This window comes from Anopheles aquasalis, chromosome X (assembly GCF_943734665.1).
Source record: "Anopheles aquasalis chromosome X, idAnoAquaMG_Q_19, whole genome shotgun sequence".
Lineage (NCBI taxonomy): Eukaryota > Metazoa > Arthropoda > Insecta > Diptera > Culicidae > Anopheles > Anopheles aquasalis.
In genome coordinates this window covers 4,789,923-4,806,598 of record NC_064876.1, presented here as the reverse complement: position 1 = coordinate 4,806,598, position 16,676 = coordinate 4,789,923, and the positions used below count along the sequence as shown (strand labels likewise).

At 49.4% G+C, this 16,676-nt stretch overlaps 3 protein-coding genes across 3 annotated transcripts in view; 2 read left to right on the top strand and 1 right to left on the bottom strand.

Annotated features, from left to right (window-relative positions):
- The first annotated feature begins 7,377 nt into the window (after nucleotides 1-7,377).
- On the top strand, nucleotides 7,378-10,911 carry LOC126570373 (nuclear transcription factor Y subunit gamma). Its single transcript, XM_050228101.1, has 2 exons — nucleotides 7,378-8,538; nucleotides 8,616-10,911. The coding sequence occupies exons 1-2, from the start codon at nucleotides 7,726-7,728 to the stop codon at nucleotides 9,030-9,032; spliced, it is 1,230 nt and encodes a 409-aa protein (XP_050084058.1). The 5' UTR covers nucleotides 7,378-7,725; the 3' UTR covers nucleotides 9,033-10,911.
- Nucleotides 10,912-11,363: 452 nt separating this feature from the next.
- Nucleotides 11,364-15,821, top strand: LOC126570256 (uncharacterized). Its single transcript, XM_050227873.1, has 6 exons — nucleotides 11,364-11,683; nucleotides 11,756-11,907; nucleotides 12,014-13,070; nucleotides 13,153-13,304; nucleotides 13,388-13,604; nucleotides 13,692-15,821. The coding sequence occupies exons 1-6, from the start codon at nucleotides 11,387-11,389 to the stop codon at nucleotides 15,702-15,704; spliced, it is 3,888 nt and encodes a 1,295-aa protein (XP_050083830.1). The 5' UTR covers nucleotides 11,364-11,386; the 3' UTR covers nucleotides 15,705-15,821.
- A 265-nt stretch (nucleotides 15,822-16,086) lies between these two features.
- LOC126570367 (ubiquitin carboxyl-terminal hydrolase MINDY-3 homolog) overlaps nucleotides 16,087-16,676 on the bottom strand; it is a 4,733-nt gene continuing 4,143 nt past the window's right edge. The window contains exon 5 of the mRNA XM_050228087.1: nucleotides 16,087-16,676. This exon is cut by the window's right edge and continues 1,541 nt beyond it. The gene's annotated coding sequence lies outside the window, so the exon portion shown is untranslated.

Sequence of the window (16,676 nt, the reverse complement as noted above, 5' to 3'; positions counted from 1 at the left end):
ATTGGGAGAGCTCAGATAATTTCGATTTGCTGCATCGTGCGCGCGCGCGCACGCATCTGAAAGGTTTTTGTGTCTATATGTGTGTATTTGTGCGCACCAGGCTCACCATTTCTTCCGCCCTTTTTCACCGCGCTTCGTTCGCCCAAAAGTGGGAGCGATGATCAGGCGATCGGAATGACTAATGGGCCACGCTATAACCGTGGCACGCAGATGAGTGCCGTCCACGTCCACGAACGGCCGCCGTCGTCTGTCGTCGTCTGCTGCGATTCCCGAATTTGCCTGGCCGGCACGGCACGCCGGTGGAGAAGATGATGAGTAACTGGGAGTGGTGAGGGGTGGAGAGGCCCCGCATGGCCCCCGGTACGGTAACGGTTCATCAATCGGACTCGCTGTGACTCTCGCGATCTTCAACTTTCTACCATGTCCGCGCCTCCAAAACGGTTATCGTCGTCCCCACCGTCCGACCGTGGTCGTGAGGGGCGGATGGTGGGGGATGTGTGGGAGGCGGGAGGGATGGCAGGCGGATGGGTGGCACCGGTTTGCTGGCTACAGACGTGGACCACGTTGGGTTTACCGATTCGGTGCGCCATCAATGAGGTCATGACGTGCTTTTGGCTTCTCTCTCTCTCTCTCTCTCTCTCTCTCTCTCTCTCTCTCTCTCTCTCGCATACACAGAAATACCCACATATTTACTTATATATATCTCCATACACCAAATATTATGCTACCGGAGGAATTCTCCAAAATTTCCCAAAAAAAAAAAAAAACAAAATCCCCCACAACAATGAGCGACGATGAAAGTAAAGACGGCACGCCGGGGGAGGACAAACCACCGGCACAAATCAGCTGGTACGCGGCCGATGGACCGAGGGGCTGCGCTACAGCTGCTCATCTCGCTGCGCTGCGCATCGTCAAGTGCGTGTCTCGTGCGAACGGCAAACGGAAACGAACGAAAAAGGATCGAGCGAGCGCTCGGTCGCGCGCGCGCGCGCAATCCCCCTCTCGGTTACCAGCTGGCTCGCTGGCTTGTGCCGCGCGGGATCAGCAGTCATCATCATCGCTGCTGCCTTGCGCCTTCGATCACTGACCTCGATCACACCGCACAGCACAGGTGAAGCCGGCTGGCCAGCACCAGCAGCAGCAGCTTGCGATGCTCCCAACACACCATCAACGCGGTGTTCGTTTTTTGTGTGGAAAGGAAAGAGGACACGAGCACGAGCCACGTCCTGCTTCCGCTGCGCGACGATCTTCGACGACGAAGACGGCAAAGACGCAGCCGCCGATCGCGTTCTCGCTCGCACACCGTCCTGTCTGTCGGTCTGTCGGTCTGTCTGCTTGGCTGCACCTGCTGCGCACGATCGCTCGCGCCCGCGATGCTGTATCGAAGGGGGGCCAGCTGATCGTCGGGCGCGGCCGCGCCAGATCTCGATCGCGCCAGCTGAACCGAGATCCCTGACGGAGCACACCACCAGGGAGGGTTCGCAGAGCCTGTTCCGCTGGCACCGGCACCGGCACCGGCACGTGCCAATACCCGCGACGCATCCCCAGCTGTCATCCGATCGTGCTTCGCTTTGTCTCTCTTCCGCGCGCGCGCGCGCTCTCTCTCTCTCTCTCTCTCTCTCTCACGCTCACTGTGCGGACAGATCGCCAACGCGTGAGATGAGCAGTGAGCAGAACGATCGCGCGTTGGCACTAGACAGCATCAACATCATCAACATCATCATCTTTAGTCGCGGCTACAGGTGTCCAATGAATTAGCTCTGGTCGGTTTTTGTGAGGGTCGGTAGCCGGTGCTATTAGGTGAATGATGTAAAATTCTGCTCACATCAGAATTTTAGGCATGCACAGTGTTCGTTTGCAATGAGCGGCGCTGTGTACAAATGACTTATTTCATGACAACCGATCGATCGGTTAGCAAGAGTGGATATAATCAGCTGCGGTGCGGTGGATGCAAGAATTAAAGACACTAGTCTACACAGAAAGAGTAATCGGTTCTCGTTGAATAACGGGAACAGGTTTTGTTTACACACCAGCCACCTTAGTCGCTTGGCTTCCGAACAGGGAGAGGAGATTGAAATACGCAACAGTACACCGTAATAGCCATACGCGTGAGTTGTAGCAGGTGGTTTCCGCGTCTGTTGTGGCGTTTAATGCAGCTTTAAGCAGGGTTTTTATTGACATTTTTTTTAATATTGCTTTTTTTATTACGTTCAAGCATATTGTGTAATCGTTTTGGGATCAATCGAAGCAAAAGCAACAAAGATATTGATTTTGGAATGGTCGCGTTTCACACATGGCTCATGGCTGCATCTGCACATCGCAGCACAAACATTACGGGGCCGATTGATTTGAAAATTTGTAGAACACATCATCTGTACACTATTTGCCAGGTATCCCCGTCGAAAATGTTGCCACCTTTTTTATGAAACAAAAAAGTAAAACGCGTTTTTTTTAGGTACAATCGTAAAAAAACATCACTTTTACAACTTCAAAATGTTGTGCCAAAATTAAAAAAAAAAAAAATAAGGAAATTCCACAAAGACTCAATGCAGCTACCTGGCTGTGCTTGTAATCTATGGAAAAAAATGTTGATTTGTACTTTTCCGATGACCCTTACCGGGGCTACGATGGGCACCAGATGAAGTACCATTTCGAGGACACTGCTGTCTAAATAAAGCTTGAAACACGTTAAATTTGGCCACACTCTTCTACTCACTGCAGTGCCCCTAGTGGTCGCATTGCTACTCTGTTGGTGTCTTTTTAAAGGTCCAAGTCTTCTCTTTAAGTGATAAAAAAATTACTAAAATCAAACCATAACTTCAAAAGATATCGCCGATGGAATACGAAGGGCGAGAAGAAAAACGTCTGCACACTCACTATGAAAACTAAATTTGAGTGTAGAAAAAACTCACGTAAAACTGCATTTTGGTAAAAACCAAAAAGCAAATTTGACTTTAGCAACCGTAGAGGGAATGCAATAGGAAAGTTTTAGTTCATTTACGCAGATAAAATCGCCCGTAAACTGCTCATTTGGCAAGCGGTCTGTAGTTGTGGTTTGAAAACGAAAGTTTTCTTGACGGGATGGTCCATGAACGGCCGTTTGTACAAAGAAGAATGCCTGGTGAAGATCATTCTACCTTTTATTAGGTCCCGTTAAGTTCTGGACCGACTTGGCAAGCTGGCATTACAGCACAGAGATCATAAATTGGTATCGAAATAACATTGCATTGATTTCATACCAAAAATCTTCAACAGTATCGTCCAACACCATTATATTGGGCTATTATGGAACAAAAACAGAAGAAACAATGTAAAATGATTAAAAATCCAGCTGTAATGTACAAATGGTGGGAAAAAATGGGCCCACTGAGACTTCTTCCACTACTGTGCAGCTTTTATTGTAGCGTAAAACCAAAAGTGCGTAAATTAATCCGCAACGTGACCCAATAACTTAATCACAGTTTTTTTATGAATAGCTAGATAAAATACCTACAAAATGACACCGTTTACCACGTGTTTAGCTTACTTAGCTAGCCTGCGATGTGTCCTGTTTTATGCGGCCAAATTTAAGGTGTTCCAAGCTGTATGATGCCATGGATGGAAGTTTTGAACAAACCCGCCTAAAAACTACAACCAAATATTGTTGAAAAGTTGTAGCTTTTTATGTGCCATTCACTATAAAACTATAGAGAGGAATGGTTTCTTCACAAAAAAAAAAAAATCGTCACAAATTAGCCGAACTAACCTAAGGTCCCCTCTTAGCAGAGCAGAGATCATTTGCGGGCGCACTTTGCAGTATCCCAGGGCACACCGGGGCAGTTTTCGGATCGGACTGTTCCGTTTCCGTTTGTTAACGTTTGGGGCCTGATGGGCTGCCTCCCCCCCCCCGGCCAGCCACGAACGGGATGAAAACGAGGAAGCCTCGAGAACCATTCATTTCGCCCTCTTTTTCCTGCCTCTCGTATGCATACATACCACACACACACGCACACACACACACACCAATCACATTACTCACCTCAGTATGCTATCAGACACGCGCGACTGCGTGAGGGAGGATGGAAGGAAGGAAGCAAGAGTGTACCAAAAAGTGGCAATAAACGGGCGAACGGGGAAAAAAAAAGTAAGGAAACCATCCGCGGTCGGGGGGGGTGGGGGCATGGGTACGGGGCAAATGGAATTAAAAAGGAAGGAAGCATGGAACGAAGGAAGGAAACCCAAAAGGTTACGGATGAGCGCACTACGCCAGATGAGAGAAGCCAGGCAGCAGGTGAGCCTGGTGGTTCTCGTTCGTTAACGTCCGTGTGTGGGTCTCTCTCGCGCGCTCTCTCTCTCTCTCTCTCTCTCTGTCTCGTACATACATACTTACACACCCACACAAGCACACGCTCCGCTGTGGCATGGTAATGTCCTTATAGACCTCGTGGTTAGACTGCCGGTAGGTGACAGGTGCTAGTAACGATTCGGCCATCGAACGACCCGTTCAAACGGTAACAGGAAACGGTCGAACACCCCTGGATGCTGAGCAGGACGCTGCTGGCGGCTTGCAGCACTATTAAAGAGCTAAAGAGAGAAAGAGAGAGCAAGAGAGAGCGCGCGAGAGAAAGAGCGCAGTTGGGGAAGGCTCTCGTGACAGTGACGTCACGTGCGGGCCACCCTTAACTCGCACCCCGCGAGGCTTTCCTCCGTAGGGAATGCACCTATGCGAAAGGGGTTGATCCGATGGTGGTGGCGTTGACCTTTTGCTGTACCTCTACACTCTAGGAGCCTGTTCTTCACACAAGCATGCAAGGATGATCATGCAAACCGCAGTACACTGGTACCAGTGTTGCGTATCCCCAGTTCCCTTAAATCGTAGCGTTCAGTAGCTAGTTGTGCGACGTTTCCTCCTACTTTATGTTTCATACCTCTACCTTAATCCTACGGCATGCGCCAGGCCACATAACCTCATTTTCTCCGGAATGGGCGGCGGTCGCTACGCTAACGTGATGCGGGGCGAAGGGGCCGGGGTGGGGTATGCGCTCGGACACGTTCATCGGATGTGCGTGTCGGCGCGGCTTCGCGCGCGCGCATTCTTATTGTCCGCGAGGGGTTGATTGAGCGGGTTTTTCAACCAGCGGTAGGTGACACCTCGTAGGAGAAGGGTGAGAAGCTGGGCATTAATGCCCGGAATGGAAAACGGTTAATTTCGAAACCCGCTCCTAAGCACTATCGTTCCCCCGGGCGGTGGCGTCCAGAGAAGCGAACAAAAGTGGGTCCAACAGTGGAGCCAAGGTGTAACACGTGTCCCCATTAGCCTGTACTGGTGGACAACGAGTCACCAGGGGCTTCCTAGCTACTCCGCGAATATAAGCTCCAAAGTGGTGAGTCCATATATGGGCATGATGCTCAATCCAAAACCACGCCTGTTTAGCCATGCAGCATCCAGGCGCACAGGCGAGGGTGGCTGTGATTGGATGCTGCCGTATTCGTGGTCCTCTCAGCCGCCATTACCACCCCTTGTGATTGTCCGTTTTCGCCGCGTACAACCTTTTATTGCTGCGGATCACTTTCGATAACGGTAGACTATCTAAAATGCTATTCTTTATCTTCCTTATGTTCCTTATCTCCCTTACATTGTGTCCTTATATTTAGTCAAGCGAAAATACGCGATGGTAACAAATTAAAGACGAGCTACTGCCATGCGCCTATCGCACTTTGTTTTAGAAAAGAAGGTTTGAAATGATAATATTTCAATTCAACTGAAAGATTTCATTCATATTGTTTTCTACTTAAAAATGTCCCAAAACAGGAAGTTCAATGAATAAAACGGTTTGGAAGATACGATGAAAACTGTGGGAGTGAGTATAGAAAGGTAGCGCGAATGCGAATAAATAAGTGATTTGCATATTTTCTACCTCTTTGAACAAATCCATGCCGCATTCTTTGCATTCGATACCCCCGGGGATGCGTGGGTCGGCATTTTCGTAATATTGATCTCACCAACATTTGCATTACGGGGGGGACTTCGGTATTTAATTTTTATTTGTGACACATGTTTTTTACATTTTTCCCTGAAAGCTGATCCTTTCAAGAGTATTGTGTAAAAGTTTTGGATCAATCGAGGAAAAACGGACAAAGATACAGATTTTTGAAAATCCGCGTTTCATACAAGGCTCCATGCAGCCCGCTACTTTGAAGAGCGTTTCCCGAAAATCAGCGTTCCCGGCGTACCGTCAAAACTACGATCGATTTGGAATTTTTAACACATATTCTGTTACACTCTTTGCCAGATAGTTCCGTCGAGATTTCATTAAAATTGTCGATACTTGTTTTGAAAAAACAAATCTTCCAAAATCGCGTATTAAGCAAAATCGAAAAAGGCAACACTTTTTCAACTTCGAAATGCTGCCAAAAATGGAAAAATAACAATATCAACAAAAACTCAACGGGGCTACCTAGATAAACTTATAATCTTTCTAACGAGTATCGATTTGTATGTTTCTGATGACACGTCACGCAGCTACGATGGGCACCAGAAAAAGTATATTTTTGAAGACACGACTGCCTAAATTTGATGGCATGGATTGATTTTTCAATGAATGTTGCTCAAAACAATACCTAATATTCTTCAAAAGTTGTAGATTAATATGCCATTTACTTGAAAAAATACTGTTGAATGGTTACGTCACAAAAAATCGTTAGAACGAGCCCTTTTTTGGCCCGAAAATACCGAAGTCGTCCCTTAATATGTTTCCATTGATCAGAGCCATCTGATGAGCAAAGACCTAATTTGGAAGGGCTAAAAATATTGCATACAAAACAATTATCGTTTTCTAGTTTAAGCCGGGGATACATGAAGCGTAAACTCTCGTATAAACTCAGAGTGTAATGCCAAAAAGTTTACATTTGCCGTTTACACGGTGTAAAAAAGGTTATAGGTCCACGGAGCATAAATCCTAGCGTAAACGCTGTTTGCAAGCGATTTGCCTCTCTATATTTCCTGATTGTGGTTTGCATTAATAGTGAGTGTTCATTACTATCGTTTTTAATCTTTTTATTTGGAAAAAGGATTCTATTTTCCTCACAAAAGTCGATAAAAGTTCAGTGTAATTCGGATTACGCGTCTCAACCCGCTCATGTAAACATGTTCAAGTGTAAATTAATTTTATATTTACGCTTAAGTTTACGCTTCATGTATCCCCGGCTTTAACGCTCGGTTTTACGCTCCGCGGGCCCATAATGTTTTTAACAGACGCATAATCTTTTTTACATTACACTCTGAGTTTAAACTAGAGTTTACGCGTCGTGTATCCCCGGCTTAAACTAGAAAACGATAGAAAAGCGGGCAAACGACAAAACGAAAAAAAAAAATTTGACGCGTCGAGCAGAAGTTGTTTTGGTTTGAGGTTAGAAACCCGCTGTAAGCTTCCCGTTTTTAATTTTTTAATAATTTGTGCGCGACAACAGCAAGCTGTTGTGTTGTCGTAACAAAAACCGAGCTATTGCAAACGTAAGCCGGGAGAGTGCAAACACAACGGGAGACTTGGAGCACCGCAACCAACGCCGCAACGCCCCGAATCTCTGCACTTGTAACTAGGTTTTTGGCGAACGACTTTCGAAGGGGGCCCGTTCGCGCTTCGCATTGCATCCGGTTTGCAAACAGTGTCGTCCTTTCTGTTCGTTCTCCGCTCTCGGCTTCCCTTCCCGTCGCCACGGCTCTTGGCAAGCAGCATAAGCCCTTCGATGGAAGGAGAACCTGCCCAGAGCGACAGCGCGTCACCGGGCAACAAGGAGAAGTTGAGTGAATCGCAACGCAAAATTCAAAACTTCTGGCCAAACGTAATGCGTGAGATGCAGCAGCTACCGCACGTAGAACCGGGTAACCAGCTGTTGCCGCTGGCTCGCATCAAGAAAATCATGAAGCTAGACGAAGACGTGAAGATGATCTCGTCCGATGCGCCGCTGTTATTTGCCAAGGCAATCGAGATCTTCATCCACGAGCTGACGCTGCGCGCTTGGCTACATACCGAACACAACAAGCGCCGGACGCTACAGAGGAGCGACATCGCGATGGCTATCACCAAGTACGACCAGTTTGATTTTCTGATAGACATTGTACCGCGCGAAGAGATCAAGCTGACCAAGCGTAGCTACGAAGTGCGCGTAAGCCCCAGCGGAATCGAGAACGTACAGTACTATCTTCAGCTTGCTCAGCAGAATCAGCAAGTATTAAACCAGCCGCAGGAGCAGCAGCCCGAACAGGAGCAGGAGCAGCACCAGGAAGCGAACCAGGAGCAACAGCAACCACAGCAGCAGGTGATCACAGCGGGGGGTGTTACAGCAACACCGGTGAAGGCTGTGGCAATGACAGTGATGGGTTTAAGTTCTGCCACGACCACAGCGGCTGCCACGAAAACGGTCACTACCGCAACCGCCTCAGCTTCCGCTATCACAGCAAACACGGCAAACACCATCGTGCACCTCAAGCAAACGAATCTTCAACAAACATTGCAATCCACCTCCAATCAACAGCCAAGACAACAGAAACCCTCCCAGGTATAATTACCTTCCTTTCGTTTCACGCTAATCGAAACCAAATACACCATGTCGCTGAATATGCTTGTTTCTTTTAGGGCTTGCAGGCGATCAGTTTCCTCAACTCCAGTGCCGTTGCTGGTAACAGTGGTAGCAGCAGTACGAGCACTACTAGCTCGACAGCCACCATACCAACCATAAATCAACCACTGCAACTCGTCCAACACTTCATAACGCCTACGGGCGAGATTACGCAGATACCGATAACTATACCTCCGAACCAACTGAATTTCATTCGGACGGCAGTGCCCATGGCAGGGGCGACCGGTGCAGCAACTGGAACGGCGAGCGTACAACCGATATTCCTTCCAGCTGCCACCGCGCTGCAGGCAACACCTACCTTCATACACACACCACCAGGCTGTATGTATTTCAGTGCGAGTCAACTGCAACAATTCCAGCAACAGCAACAACAACAACAGCAGCAGCAACAGCAACAGCAGCAGCGAGATTAGAAAAATACCACAACATATGATTATCCAATCATGAGGTACGTGTATAGCTGTAAACAGGACAGGTTAGGTTTTCTATATCATGTCTTATTGTGGTGAGGAAGACTTATAAGAATCAGGGAGGAGCTTAGACTTTTTCAAACGTTATATTTAATTTTAAAAAATAGGTTCATACGGATAAAACGCCGCTTGGGGTAGTACAAGAAAAGCCGTTAGAATTGTGTTTCCGACGGTACCGACAGTATCCGTACCGAGCAGAAGCATGCTCATTTCGGATCGACTACAAACTATATGAAACACAATGTGAAACACAAAAGGGTGTTTGCTGCTTTAGGCGAATGACATTTGCTTTGGTCGCTAATGTTAAACTTGTCTGAAATTTTGCTGTGCAGTTCTTCAATTAGCCAAGCAAGCAAACAGCAAGATATGGAAAAGGGATTTGTGGAACTTGTGATGGGGCTCATTCTTTTTACTTATGATTGAACACCTCTCAATACGTACATAGGGAATTGTACCGCGTAGGGATTTTCTGTGCTGATATTCCATTCCATTCATTTTATCCAGCGGGGTAGGCTGGGGATTGCTCACGTCACTATTTAGCCAGTTGTTCCATGGACAAAACTAGTGGCGTTGCTTGCCAGGGATTTGACATTCCCTGCAAAAAGTTAACCAATTCAGCCGCAGAATAATTTTGAAATAGCAGCAAAAGAAAGTGAAAACTAGCATGCTGCTCGGCTAGTTGAATATAGTACACCTCTTTTCTCGACACCATCGAGCTTGATCTCTTGCCGCGGTGCAATATCGATTATAAAATCAAAGTGCATTGCGCTTGGTAGAGTGTTTATCCGTCGCGCGAAACCAGAAAACCGCTTTTTATTTGATTGAGATACAGTCTACCTGTACGAACGGAGCCTTGCTATGCCGAGATCTGTGAGGTCTGAAGGTCTAGGGAGCGTCTCACTTTACAATGAATTTTACAACCAGTACCAATGATATCTAACTCTGTGCTGTTAGTGCGCGATCAATCGGTTTTGCTAGTTTCCACAAAATTGGCTACAATTTCTGGTGACATTTTTATAAATCGGCTGCTTTCATTTGGAGTCAATTTTTGGAGTCGAAAGATCTCCACTCCACTGAACATATGTTATGGCAATTGCTGCAAAATGCATTCATAAGCGTGTATACATTGTGTCAGAAAAGTACTGCGAATAGTCGCTTTAAATCTGACTGCGTAATCGGATCAACCTGATTTTTTTTTCTAAGGTTGGTACTACCAGGCACTTAGACAATTATTAGAATCATTTAAAGCCATGTGTGTTTTATATAAAGCACCATCATTTGTATATTATAAAAAAAAGATAGCCACAAAGAATGAACATGTATGAACCAAGGTTTTAGAACAGCAGGAATATCATCTGGATGACGCTGTTGAAAACAAAAACTTCTAAACTTTGTGTTGCATAAAAATCAGCACGGTTGATAGACGTGGGGGCGCAATGTACATTTTGAGAATATCTCTTTTTTAATGGAATTATGAAGGGCAACTGATAGGAACCTTGTAGCTGACACTATTTCAGGAATGTTAGAATATATGTTGGCTGCCGGTGTGAAATACTGTCAAAACCTGTTTGTAATGCTACGGCCTTAGGGATGATTTGGACACGTGAGTAGTAGTTTTAGGAAAGTGTATAAAATTATAACAAATGATTTTAAAGCTATCTGTTGGCGCAGGCATAGGCTGTTGGCAAGCAACTTAGAGAGAGAGAGAGAGAGAGTGTGTGTACAGTTAGGTAAGTTAAAAAATACCTGGATAAATCATTCACAATCGAATGTTAACATTCGATGTGTACAAATAAAGCAACCAACATATTGTCAAACCTAACCCATGTATAGTGCTAGACCAATGCTCGGGAAAATTCATTCCGAAGTAAAAATGAATTCATTACATTGCGAATGCACTGGGCAAGAATCACGACGATTTCAGCTGCTGCAAAAACCGACCGAATAAGCATCGAAGGTCCTAAGGTATAGCGTGTAGCATTAGTGTGCTGTTAAACAGCGCCCTGGTCCGTCGTCATGTTGATTGTTTGAATGGTGTCGTCCCCATAGGAGACTTCCACCCAGCGCAGGCACGAGTGGAGCGGAGTTTTGCTTCCAATTTGCTGTTTGATCGATACCGTTTGATATGTTCGGGGCCGAACAACAGCGGCAGCAGCAGCAACCACTGCACTGTAAGGGTGTTACGTAAGGATTAGCGCCAGGACACGGCTGCAGTAGCCGATTTGGTGTGTGCTGGCGTGCAGTTGCGTTTGGATTTGGTTGGGTGCAGGTGGTGCGTCCTCCCGGATCCTCTCGATATGGTGCACTTTGATCTACTGCGGTACTGCCGCAAGAAGCGCAAGACGCCCCAGGGCGGAGCGATCCTGGACCAGGTGATCTCGCAGTCGGCCTCAGCCTCGAACCAGTGCCTGCTGTACAAGATGGCGAACTATAAGCGCGGTGGCGACCTGATCGATGCGTTCCAGATCGGAGGCCAGAAGGCCGTGGAGCAGCTGATCCGGGAGCAGTTCGGCGTATTCATGTACTGCAAGGGCCGAGGGCAGATCATTAACAGGGCCGAGTACCTACGGTGGAAGTACATGGACAACCACGAAGTAAGTGGCAGTGGCCAAGGTGTAACCGTTTGCCCAGTATGACATGACCATGTTCCGCTCCGTTTCGGACAGGTAATCATCCCGATCGAAGCCTCACTGTCGCCGCACGATCCGCTGGGTAAATGGGAGGACCATAAGGCCTGCTGGCAGATGCAGTACCGTGGATTGCTTGGCGAAAGTCTCCTGCACGTGCTCATCATTTGCGATACGAAGATACATACGAAGTGAGCAACATCGCCCATGCTAGGGGACCTTGACACTGCCCTGCTCCTTCCTCTCCCCCGTGTAACCGCTGGTGGGTTTCACACCTCTTTTCCCCCACCCCCGCAGGCTTGCCCGTATTCTGTTGCGCGTGTTTCCCGAGCAGGCCATCGATGTGATGGAGGGCGAGGAGTATCTGGGCGCCAGTGCGCTCCACCTAGCGATAGCGTACAGCAACAACGAACTGGTCGGCGATCTGATCGATGCCGGTGCGGACGTGTCACAGCGCGCGACCGGGCGCTTCTTTTTGCCGCGCGATCAGCAGGGCCTGCGGCCGGCCAAGACGACCGACTACGAGGGCCTAGCGTACCTAGGCGAGTATCCGCTTGCCTGGGCCGCCTGTTGCGCCAACGAGTCCGTCTACAATCTGCTGCTCGAGTGTGGGGCCGACCCGAACGCACAGGACACCTTCGGCAACATGATCCTGCACATGGTGGTCGTTTGCGACAAGCTGGACATGTTCGGCTACGCCCTGCGCCACCCGAAGCTACCGTGCAAGAACGGCATCGTGAACGGTGCCGGCCTGACACCGCTCACCCTTGCCTGTCGGCTTGGCCGCGACGAGGTATTCCGCGAGATGCTGGAGCTATCGGCGCGCGAGTTCTGGCGCTACAGCAACATCACCTGCTCGGGCTATCCACTGAACGCGCTCGACACGCTCATGCCGGACGGCAGTACCAACTGGAACTCGGCGCTGTTCATCATCTTGAACGGCACGAAAGAGGAGCACCTGAACATGCTGGACGGTGGCATCGTCGAGCGGCTGCTGGATGAGAAATGGAAAACGTTTGCCCGCAACCAGTTCATCAAACGGCTGCTCATCCTCGCCATCCATCTCTTCTGTCTGTCCTGCTCGGTCTACCTGCGACCGGTTCGTGTGTTCGGTGACGATGACGCCGGCGACGGTGACGGTGACGATGCTGACGGATCCCCGTCCGGGTCGGGTGCCGATGCGGGCGACGGTGCTGGATCGGAACCGTCCGATGCCGATGCCGAGATCGACCTGACCACGTGGATACGGTACGGATTCGAAGTGGCTACCGTGATGGGCGTGCTGAGCTACGTTGTGTTGCAGCAGGGCGATGAAATCAAGAACCAAGGCTTTTTCTCCTTCCTCAAGTCGCTGGTATGTTTGACACGTCAAAAAAAAAAAAATCGCCGCCGCTTATCATCGCTTCCCCATTCCTAATGCCATTGCACATCCACAGAGTCAAGCACCGGCCAAGGCTATCTTTCTCATCTCGAACATTCTCATCCTTGCGTGCATCCCGCTGCGTATGATGGGCGACACGGAAACCGAGGAAGCAATCCTGCTGTTCGCCGTACCGGGCAGCTGGTTTCTGCTCATGTTCTTTGCCGGGTAAGTGCGCCCCAAACCGTGCCGAGGGAGCACACAGCACCGATTCCGTTCACATTTCACGGACACATTTCTTCTCTACACAGCGCAATCGGCCTAACCGGACCCTTTGTGACGATGATCTTCTCTATGATCACTGGTGACATGTTCACGTTCGGCATTATCTACATGATCGTGCTGTTTGGCTTCTCCCAGGCGTTCTACTTCCTCTACAAAGGCCACCCGAACGCGGAGGATTCACCGTTCGGGAGCTACTTCGGTACCTGGATGGCGCTCTTCCAGACCACGCTCGGTGACTACGATGTGAGACGACCGCCCACCCCCTCCCACGAATGGCAACTTACTTCTTTTGTTTTTTTTTTTTTTCCCCACTTATGCCTCCGACGACAGTATGCCGACCTTAACCTGACCACCTACCCGAACCTGGCGAAGACTGTGTTTGTGATTTTCATGATCTTTGTGCCGATCCTGCTGCTCAACATGTTGATCGCCATGATGGGCAATACATATGCGTACGTGATCGAACAGGCGGAGAAGGAGGGCATGAAGCAGTGGGCCAAGATCGTGGTTAATCTGGAGCGGGCGGTGACCCAGGACGATGCGAAACGCTACCTGGAGGAGTACTCGATCGGACTCGGCCCGTCCGACGATCCACGCTACGAGACGCGCGGTGTGATGGTGATCAAGAGCAAGAGCAAGACGCGGGCCCGGCAGCGGAAAGGCGCCGTCAGCAACTGGAAGAGTGTGCTCCGGGTGACGCTGAACGAGCTGAAGAAGCGTGGCATGACGGGCGAAGAGCTGCGCCGGATCATGTGGGGCCGTTCGTCCATCACGTCGCCGGCCAAGATTGCGAAGAAGAAGCGGCGGGCAGGAGCGGAAGCCGACGATCTGTCGGATCCGTTCGCCATCACCGCCGCCATCGACGTCATGTCGTTCACGCAGGACATCGTGATGGTGAGCACAGAAGTGGCACCGGCACCCTTGCTAGTAGGCCCAATAATGGGACAGGGTGCGACGGCGGCAAGGCCAGTGGGGGGGCCAACGGTGACAACGGCGACGATACCGACGACGCCAAACCAGATGGCGGCTAAGATGTCTGGTACGGTGGTGGCACCACCGGCATCGGTCACACCCGCTGTCACCCCTGCCTTGGTCAAGCGGCACTCGGTAGCTAGTGCACCGGGTGCCCTGGATGAGCCGGGGTGGGATGGGAAACACTACAAGGATCCGTTGCGCGAACTGGTCATGATCTCCGACTCGGTGTCGGTAGACGAGAACTACGCGCTGAACGTGAAAACGCTCGCCATCGACGCCTCCACGCTCGACCATGTGCACGAGATCGACGTCAGTCAGATGCCAACTGTGGCGGCTGCGGTGAGCGGTGCCGGCTCGTGCGGTGCCACCAGACCAACAACACCGGCCACCACCACAGCTACGGGGATAGCAGCAACACAGCAGCAGCAGCAGCAGCAGCAACAACAGCAACAATCGTCGCAGCAACAACAGAATATAGGCCAGCTTACGCTGTTCCAGAATCCGAAGGATGTCGTCGATCCGGTGAAGGAGCGCGAGTTTCTTAAAACGCTCGAAGCGCTAGAGGATACGGACAGTGAGGCCGGCGAAAAGCCGGTGCTCGGTAAGATCTCGCTGATCCGGCGCGCCAAATCGGCCGTCTCGCGGAGCACCTCGCGCCGGCGCAAAACCGATCAGCATCCACTGTTCATGATCGCATGGGAGGATAAGGCGCAACTCGAACAGGCCCCGTCACTGGCCGGTTGCGTAGGAGGTGCGAGCGGTGGTGAGCCGTTATTGTTGCTGATGGATGGATCACGCGCACCAACGCATCAGCACGCGGCTACAGCGGACGGCTATCACGGTGCCAACGACGCAAACGACGATGCGGTAACGGTGGAAGAGTTGCATCGACGGATGGAGCAGTTCCATCAGCGCAGTCGTTCGTCCTCCGACCGGGACCACCACCGGGGCCATGGGCATGGTAATTCCAGCGAAAGCTCCAGCCGCCATACTGGCAAAGGACGAAAAACTGGCGCACATCATGGCATCCACCACCACCACCAGCAGCAGCAGCAGCAGCAGCAACTGCATGGGTTGGCGCGCGGCAAGCACAACAAGATATCTCCCGATACGTCGAATGAGAGTACTAGCGGTGCCAATGGCAACGGCAAGCAGGACAAACGCATGAAGTCAGCCCCGATAGTGGGAGCAGGCGTCTCCACGCGACAGCGTGTTGCAGGTACCGCCACTAGGGGTGACGGCGAGGGAGGCCGTGCAGCGGATACCGAGCGGAGCGCCTCGTCACCACCCGATCCGCTGGAACCGTGGAGCACCAGGAACATCATGAACATCAACAAGCTACTCGATCAGGACACAACCGAAGAGTAGCCACTTTAGCGGCGGCGGCCGCGGCGGTAAAATACCTTCACATGCTTAATCTACTAGCACTATCTTAATGTACGCACCAGTTAGTGTTGCATCAGATCGGATCAGTATGAGCCGAAACATTTTCCATTTCGTACTACATTATTTGCCTGTACGTTAAGTCGAGAATAATAAAAGCTTATAGTGTGATGGTACACTTGTATTGTTGCATTGCACCCATTTCGATGCTTCAATTTCAATTTTGCGTCTGTATTACACCTTAACGCATGTTCAAATACTTACCGATGACAATGTGTTTATGCTCAGTGAAAGCCGAACACTTTACAAACACGAAATAGACAGATTCAATGCGTTAACTATGATCGGTTATTGGTGGTGGGGTGACAAAAAACTGGATTTTCTTTATTTTCCTCTTTATTTGCTTGTAGTAATGTTACAGATGTCATTAGGATAGTGGGGGTTGGAGAAAGAGATAGGCGGGGAAGGGAGCGGGGGAGAGGTTGAAACAGAAACAAATTTCCTACTGAGGTTAAAGCATTATGTATGGATTTCATTTGTTTAATTTAAAAAGAAAAAAGATTTCATTTGTAGCAATGACTTCACAATGACTGCTTCATCTTAACCCAACATACCAAATGGCCCTAACCATGACTCAGTTCGTTTAGTTATCGTGTATCGAAGACCCCGTCTCTAGTGGTGTTCGGTAGTTCAATGCAAGAACACCTAATTCTACACCATTCTAGGCATCACAATGATTGGCTTCCATTATATGTAAAATCAACTCAAAGCCGACACAATCGGGCTAAAGTTTAGCGGAGTACAGTTAGCTTCTCCTTGACCTTGACACGCTCACGGCACATAAGCGTATGCATGTGAACAACCATTACCCATTAAACCGATCTTAACAGTGATCCATTTTCACCAGTCTTGTTAACAATACTACATGAAGGCGTCTTTGGAAACAGCTGCACTATG